Below are 10,321 nucleotides of genomic sequence, written 5' to 3' on the forward strand. Positions count from 1 at the left end.
CCTGCTGATAGTTCCAGTGATTTACAGTGTCTGATGGTCTTACTGTCATCGTGTGTGTGTGTGTGTGTGTGTGTGTGTGTGTTGTTCAGGAGCAGCTTCTCTGGCCCATAAACACACCACCATTGTCTGTTTCACTGACATGATGTCAGTTGATCTGGTCTGGAATTTTTATGTTCTGTTTATGTTTTGTCGCTCTTACACTAACTGCCCTATGGAGGGCAGTAAACATTAGTTGCCTGTCTTCTGTGCACGTGAACTCTGGATTCGCCCAACATTGTTTTTCCTTTAATTTTTTCTCGGTCTTATTTCTAAATACAGATTATTCATTTCAAACTTAGATTAACAAAGATGACGTTTATACTTAACATTTTATCATTTTTATTACTTTTTGTCTCTAAATATTTTCCTGATTAGTTTTTAGAATCCCTTGAAATTTGTTGCTTCCTCTAAAATCAACTGGTGTCCTGGAAAAACAAAAACAAAACCCCCACCTTTGTATCCTGATGGTTGGAGGCTTGCCACCACAGTATTGACAAATACACAGTGGGTTGCCAGGTTTGTCTGTATTCACAGTATTTCCCTCTACATCTTTTTAAATACAGTGGGGCTTCAAGATACCAGTTTAATCTGTTCCACAACAGCACTCCAAAAACTCTAAAAACCAATGAATTTGTTCCAACCCCTAGAAATATATTATTGCTTAATTAAATTAATCTCCATCTAAACATCAAAAACATAGATATAAACAAATATATTGATAATTAAAAAATAACAATAATTAAGAAAACATTTTATGTTATTGTTATAGAAATGGGTAAAACAACCCAGAGCGGGACAGTGAGGGAGACAGCGCCACAGTGTGGAGTGGAAAAATGGAGCTCAGCACTGGTAACTCCATGTTTCCTCGTATCACGATGAAAATCTTGCAAAAGATGCTGACTCGTAACTTGGAAAACTTGTATTTCGGGGAGCTGGTATCTCGAAGCCCAGATGTAATGGACACCGGTCTGAACTCCTGGTTATTTTTCCTTCCTTTCTGAAGGAATTAGACAGAGACAGATTGGAGGTTCAGGAAGTTTCTGTTCAACAGTCCGATGTAAAGTCACTCCGTAGTTCTAGACAATTCTGTCCACGGTCTTATCAACGTTTTTCTACTGAGACTCGTTCCAACGGATCCCACTGTAATTTCATGCTGCCTGTGTTTCAGTATGTGTGTGTGTTTCTGTGTGTGTGTGTGTGATTCCCTGTGTGTGTTTTCTTCCTTTTTCATATTTGTTCAAATTGTTATTTCCAATTCAGAGCATGAGGAAATTGTGTCAACTGGGGCTGCAAATTATTACTATTATTTTTATTATTATCGTAATTGCTTTTCGTAAGGGGTCATAGCATCACCCCCTCCAGCAGAGGGCCCCATAGGCGACGGCCTCTGTAGCCCACAGCAAGAGTCTGATATTTTATATTTTATCTGTTTCAACATCAATAATTAAAAAAAAATCCTGTCTTCTGTCTCTTTAAGAGGACAATAATGAGTGTCTGTGTATGTCAGTGAGTCGTCTGTAGTGCTGAAAACATGACTGTGTGTGTCCTGTGAAGTGTGGTTCAGTCTGATAATTAAGTTTTGATGAAAACCACATGACTGCTAATGCCGAAATACACACACACACACACATGCTGCTCTGTGGTTATGAGTGAGGACCAATCAGAGGTTCTTCAGAATCTTCACCACAGCTGGTGTTAGGGTTTAATCCCCACTGAATTATTTATCATCTGCTTTAACAAACTTCAACCATGTCATGATGTGATGTCACTACAGTTACCTTTGTTTAATGTTGTTTAATAGCTATTCACCCAAATTGATATTTGTTATATTTTTAAAAATGTATATAAATTGATGAATTAGGTTTTCTGTTGTGAAGTAATGTTGACTGAAGTTCCAGATCAAATATTAGTTTAACTGTCAAAAAGTTCTAGGAAGTACTGCAGGTAGTAAAATACAGTACTGTGTCAAAGTTTTAAACAGGTGTTTACTGTCTTCACAATCAATCTTTTTTTATTCAATTATAGAGGCTATTGTAAAAAACAGACTGCTGGACCTGGGGTCCAGACTTCTATGACAGCCTCAAAGGGAGGTGGCAAAAAAAAAACCATTAAAATGTCCCATACATGATGAACTTTACATCATCATTAGTCAGAATCACTGCAGTCTAGTTGACACCAACACATGAAAACTTTATTTACAAAACACAAGATTTGGCCTCAAACAAACTTTACAACATTATTGCCGTACAAACAAAATAAAATACAAATACGGCTAAAGCAATAATAATAATAATAATAATTTACAGGCAAAAAATAGGTGTAATGACAATTATGATGTTAAAACTTGGTGCAGATGAAGTTGGCCTGATGATGGTGACTCTGTTTCACAGCACTGTTGTCTGTCCTCACATTAGACCTGCAGTGAAGACAGGGACAGAGAGGAGGAGGTGATGAAACCCAGTGTCTCCTCCTGTTGTTTCTATCAGTGTCCAACACAACAATACTAATCAGGTACAAACTCCTAAACACTGAAACTTGAATTCAGTATTCACAGGTATTTAAAGGTCTTCAACATGGGGTCTGTACCTCCACAGAGGTACTGCTGGTGGGTGGGGGGGACAAATATTTTTAGTTGAATGGACAATTTTTAAAATATTGATATATTAAATATATTTTGCATGTTTAAAACAAAACATTGATATACAGTATGCCCCTGTGTTTTATTTGAAATACATAATCAAACCAGGTACAGTCTGTACGTGGCCCAGGGCCCCTCAGTTTGAGGGTCCTCTGCCTGAATAACATCAAAATCCCCTGATCTAAAGAATAAAAACAGATTTTTACACTAATCCTAAAACCTAATTACTTCTAATGAGCAGAGCTGAACCACTGTCACTGCCTAATCCTCTCTGAAACCTGCTGCTGTTTGACTTCACACTCTGCTGTTGAACAGCTCTGTCCCAGGAGAAGACGGAGTTTCACTGGCTGAAAAATTCATATCTGGACCTGTTTTTTTATTCTTTTCACGAGGCTCCAGGGGATAAAGTTTCAGCCTCACGTTGTCTGTTGGTTTAAGGCTCTTTTACTGCTTTAGCTCAGCCTGAAACCTGTGGTACATCCTGGAGTAGTGCCACACAGGAGTATGTGGCAGTACTCCAGGATGTATCTTTTTATTACAGAGGATTAACAGAACCAAACCGTGCACACCTGGTGATTTATGTCAACTTGCTGCCTTTGTTTCTGTTACTTAGCCCTGTTTTTTTAAAGATTAAATATGCCTTGAGTTAATTTTTTATGGAGCTGTCAGTCCGCTGCCTTTTTTCTCCGACAGATGTGAACGCACAGGAAATTTAGATAATTCAGAGAGAAGTTGAAAAGCATGGTGATGTTGACAGGGTCAAATACCTCCACTGACCCACTGGTACCGACCGAGGGGACCAGATTGAAATGAGTATGAGAAATGAGTGAAATATGGTTTAGATTCAAGTGTACCAGTGTTTGTGACGATAGTCCAGCAGGTCTCACAGAGACAGGTGAGGTTTCCTGTAGGTCTGATTGGTGATTGAGAGGCGGGTCAGTCGAGCGCCGTAGTAATCCACAATGTAGCTTGAACCGTCTGCTGGTCCAACGATCTACAGGGAAGTAGAGGACAGTCACAGTCAACCAGACGGTACCATATTTAGACAGGATATGACATCAGTGCTTAACTGCTTTTGTTCCATTTCTTATCTCGTCTACCTTGAACCCATCGGTCAGTCTGACCACACACATCTCTACACTGTCCTCATGCCTGCCTTTCTCAAAGATAGGTATATTACATTTATAAGTTTAAATGATTATTAGTTATGTTTCAAGGCTAATGAGATTAGGTTTTATTTTCAGGGAATGTTTTTTCTTCTTCATAGCTACATTTACAGTTTTGTGAGGTCTCTGTCTCCATTAGGTTATACAGGTTTAGGCACTGATGTTAATGTTTCATTTAACTTCTGTCCGTGTTGTCAAACCATCCATCTCTTCATCCATCCATCCATGGCTGCTCCTCTTTACTCCCCCTGTTCCTGTTTCTCTTCTCCAAACACTTCAGTAAATAGAAGGAATTCAACCCTTCACCTCCTGTCTCCTTCTCCTCATTAGTCTACCTTTGTTTTCCTGGAGTCCATTAAAAACCTTTGAGCATCATTCATTACATGAGACTCAGAGTGCCGCAGTGCCGCAGGATGGATAGGTGTAAATAATTATCACAGGGTTAACGTCCTCCACCAATTCACCACACGAAAATGGATTCTCAGGCAGACGTCAGACTTTTTCATCACAGTTTCAGAGGGAACAGAATTCATGATTATGTGATGTTCTGTCTGTTATGTCAACTTTGAATCTCATGCACTTCATATTTGTATGAATATTGGTCATTCTGTTATATTTTGTTGTATTTTTGCCCAAATTTCTGCCCTAATCGGTGTGTAATATTTTCTTAAATAGAACTTGTGTGTCAGTATTAACTGATATTTTTAGGACCAGATCAGACCAGAGACTCACCTGCATGGCAATAAGTATAAAGTCGATCAAAGTTCCAATTCCACAGAATCCAACTGTACAGAACTTCAGCAGTCCTAAAGCACAGGAGGACAATAGTCAAAGTTACATTTCGGCATTTGGTCGACAGAAACAAAAGCACTTTAATAAATCCTGTCCCAACATTCCATTCACACAGTTAAGTTCAAATCAGTTAAGTAGGAGGACAACTCGACTGTCATGGTTTCATGACTTGTGGTTTGTTTTTATATGTGACTTTATGATGGACTCCAGGTTGTTACCCCACCCTCAGCCCAACTGCTGGGATGGGCCCCTGCTCCCGTTGAAACTGGCCTAAGCTGTAGAAATGTAAATAAACATCAGGACGACGGTGTTCCCAGGCTCCTCTTGGATGGTTGTGTATTTATAAATGGAACAGATGAGTTAAAAAACACAGGTATTAAAAATCACAAGAAGACACCTTGACTCTAATGTTTCCCTAGTGATAATAATAGAATTTTGATGTAACGTTTGTCTCTCTGGCTCCACCTACAGGACAATCTTTAAAAAATTGTATAAGTGAATTTCTGAAATTTATTGTGTCTGCAGCTCATTTTTTCCAACTTCTTGTCACAGAGATGTTGGCAATGTGATGAGTGTGTGTGTGTCCATGTGTGTGTGTTTGATTTTAATAAACCAAATTTGGCTCTGTTCGGCTGCGTTTGGCTCAGTCCAGGACGACCTGTGCCAAATCAAGCCAGGTGTTTTTGTCAGTGCAGCTGTCCTCCATCCAAAGCAGCCTGGAGTGACACACACACTTTCTCTCTCTCTCTCTCTCAGGCTTTTCAGCCTTTGTGGAGCTGCAGGTGTCTCATTAAACGAGGCTGCTGATAATAACTCGTCCTTGTTGAGGAAATGATAACTGTTATTCTCTGCCATGTTGGTTCCATTGAGTGTAGATCACCAACAAACAATGATTAATTAAATTTGTCTGGGTTTGAGGCTGGTAAGAAATATGATGTGTGGGAACAATTAACGGGCAGTGCTACATATTTATGTGTGTTTCTCAGAGTTCTTACAGTTCCTATAAAGACATTCACAGATCTATATGTCTATAATTACCCAGTGCAGGATACCCCAAGTAGAACCGATCGGCACCAAGCCAGCCCAAGAACAGAGACAGAGCCACAGCAACTCTGTAGGAATAACCACTCCTGGAAAAGGAACATTCTCTGATTAGGTATTTTAACTTGTAAATGTGTAGCAGAATTTGGTATGAAAATATCCGGAATCAAGCTGGTCCGTATCCTGTGTGTGTGTGGTATGAAAATATCCGGAATCAAGCTGGCCCGTCCGTGTGATTGCAGGAGAGAGAAGGGGAGACAGACTCACACATTCCGACAGGAAATGGTTTTGTTGAAGCCGACCTCTTTCCCACTGAACCGAAATTCTGTCCCGTTAGACAGTCGACAGCTGATGTTTGGAGCTGGGAGACACTCCACTGAAAAACACACACAGTTTAAGTAGGGCGAAATCTGAACAAATTTAACAAAAAACATTTCTCCTCATAAAATAATCTGTTAAGGCATTTTTCTTCATTCTCATTTTTTCTTGTAAATGCACTTGTTCCAACAACTTCAATTTAATTGCTTCGTTATCTGGTGGCAGTGATTTTGTTAGGACAATTTCTTTTCAATGTAAATGGCTCTTAATACCATTGATGTAATTTAACAGAAGCAGGTGATGCATTCAGGTGCATTTAGACTTTTCAGTTGATAATATCAGGTTTTTCTTTTGTAAACAACATTAGCTCACTGACCCCATGCTGTGGTGTCCTTGCAGTTCTCTGGCTCCTGAGTGGCTTCGTCGATCTTTGGCTCATTACACAGATACATGAGTAGAGTCAAGGAGTTCTGACTGTGAGCTGATGGACTTGCTGTAAAAGAGGATCAACTCTGGGACAGGAGTCGCCATGAGAAACAACGTGTACCTGACATTTCCATCCTGAGAACATTTTTAATTGGTTCCTAACTAAATTAGCAGAAGACAACTTGTAGTGCTTGTGTCAGATATTAATACACATACACACACATGTATATATAAACACAAAACATAACAATTAATTAATGTGTGAATTACGTGTGAATTATTTACAACTTTATCCAAGCTCCTTTTGAATGTTTCAACTGATAACAACGCACATAAATCGTTACAAACAAAGAAAACGTTTTTCTGAAAACTTTTTTGCTAAATATGGGGAGTGTTGTAAACTGTTCTCTCCGAAATCTGCGATTAAAGGATAGAGATTTAGACTATTTGAAAGTCAGGATTCTGTCAAAATCACTCCGAATTGTAATGGGGTAAAAAAAAAAACAGATTAGACTAGACTTTTCTAAAAAGCTAGATTTAATTTTTCAAAATATTTCGATAACGATGTCAGAATTAAAATATTTGATTCGGAATTGTGCCCAAAATTTCTAATGGAATATCTGACTTTTGAATTAATGCTTAATCACAAAAACACAGTACACAATATGATCATATCAATGCACATACCACAAATGTAGTTTTTGTACTGTAATTATGACACTACTTCATGCTCTAAATTATGGTAAGTCAAAACATCGACGAGTCCTGCTAAGCTAATAAGGTTATCAGCTCCGCGAGCCTCTGTCTCTCTATATGATTGATTCACACGAGTTCAAGGATACTGTCCGAGTCTCAGGTCTTCACAACTGAACACGTCTTCAGTCAAAACTTCTTTTACATGCGAACAAACGCCGTAAAATAATAGAATCCACATCCAAGAACGTAAACACAGCAGCCGTATCCGGGAGGACGCCATGGTGACTGAGACTAAATCACGTGGTATTACGATGCATTTGGGTGTATCTCTGCCTAGTAAAATTCTCCCGAAATCGATTGCATTGTTGAACGTTTTGGTCATTATTTTTTAAATAAAATATAGAATTGAAATTCGTTATGGTTTTGAGTCTTATCCACCTTCCTTTTTTATTTTTACAATGTTCAATGGCTACTTGACCAGGTTTGTTTTGTTACGAAAATAAAGTATCTAATTCCAGACACAAAATAATACACAAAAATTCTCGAAATATGATGTTTGAATAAAGTCAGAAAATAAACTAAATATGCATTCAAGTACTTGTATGAAGTGCACGTCAAAATATATAAGTATATTAATATATATAGATAAGAAAATATCCACTCCAAGTTTTAAAACAAACAAAACCCGTACTCTGTTGAACAATATTTTTATTATTGTTGTTTTTTCTGACAGTCCCTGAAGGCAGCATTAAAGCGACACTGCAGCTGAAGCGGGTCCAGCTGTTGTAAGTTTCAAACACCACTTGACATCAAAACTGGTCGATGTTTTCCTTTTCTGTACTTGGTGTCGATTGGGAGTTGTCATTTTTTCATTTTTCATTTTGCTGCAAAAGTTATCAGTGTGTTTTTACACAGACGCCGTGGAAGAAGTGAAGCTAAATTAGCATGCTAACGGCTAGCGCGGTGTTTGGATTGTTGTGTGACTCAGAAAGTTGTCGACAAAAGTTGTATTATACGATTTTCTTGGCCAATCTACAGGAGTAAGAACTCCAAAAATAGCACATCGCGTGTCATCTCAGAACCCTAATTTCTGGTTCATTTTTTTGTGTCGCAGGTGAGGTTTTTATCTTCAGTGTTAGGACTTCGATGCACCTGTTGCGAGTGGAACTCGCGTCCGTATTTGAGATGTATTAAACGTAACTGTAGTTAATACATTTAAAGATACACATTTGACACATTTCGTGAAGTGGTTTGTAGTTTTGAATATCATATAATCGTATTTTCCCCTCATTTTTTCTCAGTGTTAACTTTTGAGTTTCACTTCCTGTTTGTCAGGTGAGCTCACAGGTGTGTTTCCTGCTCGAGCGGTTTCACCTACACACTGCTGTTGGGAATATTGTGGTGGTCGCTGTGTTTGTTTTTCACACAGCGAGCTGATAAAACGAGTCGACTTTTGATAACCAGTCTGTCACCTGGGGTTTAAGAAAAAACTGTTAACACGGGGTAGGCAGGCAGGGAGGAACGGATGGACAGACTTTATTGATTCCAAGCTAGGAAGTTACAGTATTACTATAAATGTTAAAACTAAAGATTTTTTAAATCCAAGAAACAAGATTACCAATAGCTTAGTAAGGTTTTATAGTCTTTTAAAAATATATTGTCGAACATTTTCAGCTGTGCATTTATTTTAAGCGATGCTCATTATAATCCTTTTTTCTGCTCTTCAACTCTGGTTCAAAAGTATTTTTGAATCCTATGTAATGTTACTTATTAACTTCAAATAACATCTCTAATATATTTGTGTTGACTTTTCTGCTTTTTTAATCGTGGTAAATTTTGGAATTAATTTAATTAGTTAATTCTTTTTAGCTTCTAATTCTTCAGCTTTCTTTCACTTCCCTCCTTGTTTTTCTAGTTCTTTTGGCTCCTTCATCATCACCATTTTTCTTCTTCTTTTTTGTCTTCTTTCTCTTTCTTCAGTTTGTCCAACATGTCCCTGTTTTGTAACTCATCTTTGGTGTAATCATTTTAATCTAATTTTGTTGTTCTCTTCCCTTTTCAATCTAGACAGACAAGGTCAACAATGTTTGAAAATGTCCCAACAGGTAAACACATAACTCAAAACCAAAAATGTACAAATTACTCTGTTGACAATGGCTTTGCTCAAGAAAGCCCTGTAGCATTTCTTTAAAATAATAATAATTGTATGTTCAGTGTCTTCCGTGGAGCGTCAGCAGGTCCTGGCAGCTCTGGACCGTCTCCAGTCCAAACTGGTCCAGAGAGAAGAGTGGACCCACAGCGACTCTCTGGGCAACTTGAGGGAGACTCTGCAGAGTCCACTATTCAGCCACATCCTGACACTGCAGCATTCCATCAAACAGCTCCGAAACCAGGTGAGGAGCTGCCATAAATCTGCCGCCCTCATCCTCAGAGCTCAGAGAGCAGATCAGAACAGAACCAGCAGAGTTTACAGTCCATGCGCTGACACAGGTCATAAAGCAATTCATAAAACCTTCTCCCTTTGCCGTGAATCAAAGACAGTCTGTCCTGACTCATCTACCTTCTGCTGCACTTCTCTCAAAACCCTCGTCTGTGAGCTGCACTTCATAAAATTATAGTTTTACACACAGGTCCTGATTATTCTGCTCTGGATAACGAAGGTATCAATTCAGAGGGTTATGTGAGTTTTTAGGACCTGATTTAGCAGGACGTCCTGCAAAAAAATACATTTCAACATTTATTAAACATGACTTTTGATTTTATAGGTAGGGTGGTATTAGTATGTTTTTATTATTTTCATATTATTAATAGAATATATAAATGTGTTATTTGTTATAGTGGCATCAACACCAAAAATAGACCAACATCACAAATCATTCAGTTTGTTTTATCTCCACAGAAAATGTCAGAAAATAAGCAGTGATTTGATGATGTTTTTTCTCAACATAAGTGACTTTTTTAAAGTAGTTTAGCCATTTTCATTATGTATGCCCACTTAATGGTGTATTATAAAAAATGAATTGTGGTAATTACAGCAACAACTCTTGTTTATGCGCTGAACGGTTGACACGCCTTGGAAGTCATCCAGCTTCACTCCGGCAGGTTTGGGCTTAAGGACAAATACCTCTACATTAACTTAATGCCAAATTTGAAGAGCTGCAAAGTCTGGGCTTGTGTGAAGACATCGATCTGCTGATTTCTTTAT

The 10,321-nt window shown here is 38.3% G+C and overlaps 2 protein-coding genes and 1 long non-coding RNA gene across 5 annotated transcripts in view; 2 read left to right on the top strand and 1 right to left on the bottom strand.

Moving 5' to 3' along the window:
• The window catches only part of LOC103399148 (uncharacterized), a 9,036-nt gene extending 2,587 nt beyond the window's left edge, over positions 1–6,449 (top strand). The window contains exons 2-4 of the long non-coding RNA XR_523591.3: positions 5,678–5,791; positions 5,919–6,074; positions 6,394–6,449. This is a non-coding gene — a long non-coding RNA (uncharacterized LOC103399148). The remainder of the gene's footprint in view (positions 1–5,677; positions 5,792–5,918; positions 6,075–6,393) is intronic.
• On the bottom strand, positions 2,209–7,423 carry tm2d1 (TM2 domain containing 1). Its single transcript, XM_025054191.1, has 7 exons — positions 7,263–7,423; positions 6,371–6,444; positions 5,944–6,052; positions 5,674–5,765; positions 4,576–4,649; positions 3,532–3,671; positions 2,209–2,455 (listed from the first exon to the last, which is right to left on the bottom strand). Exons 1-6 carry the CDS (start codon positions 7,394–7,396, stop codon positions 3,561–3,563), a joined length of 594 nt encoding a protein of 197 aa, XP_024909959.1. The 5' UTR covers positions 7,397–7,423; the 3' UTR covers positions 2,209–2,455; positions 3,532–3,560.
• A 401-nt stretch (positions 7,424–7,824) lies between these two features.
• The window catches only part of patj (PATJ crumbs cell polarity complex component), a 53,079-nt gene continuing 50,582 nt past the window's right edge, over positions 7,825–10,321 (top strand). For 2 of the 3 annotated variants that reach the window (XM_017031236.2, XM_025054007.1), the window contains exons 1-3: positions 7,825–7,901; positions 9,184–9,221; positions 9,331–9,509. In XM_017031236.2, coding sequence (XP_016886725.1) covers positions 9,200–9,221; positions 9,331–9,509 — 201 coding nt within the window. In that variant the 5' untranslated portion in view covers positions 7,825–7,901; positions 9,184–9,199. Of the gene's footprint in view, positions 7,902–7,928; positions 8,231–9,183; positions 9,222–9,330; positions 9,510–10,321 lie in introns of those variants that run through there. The other variant, XM_025054006.1, reaches the window with a different exon arrangement.

Source organism: Cynoglossus semilaevis, chromosome 2 (assembly GCF_000523025.1).
Source record: "Cynoglossus semilaevis isolate Cse_v1.0 chromosome 2, Cse_v1.0, whole genome shotgun sequence".
Taxonomy (NCBI): Eukaryota; Metazoa; Chordata; class Actinopteri; order Pleuronectiformes; family Cynoglossidae; genus Cynoglossus; species Cynoglossus semilaevis.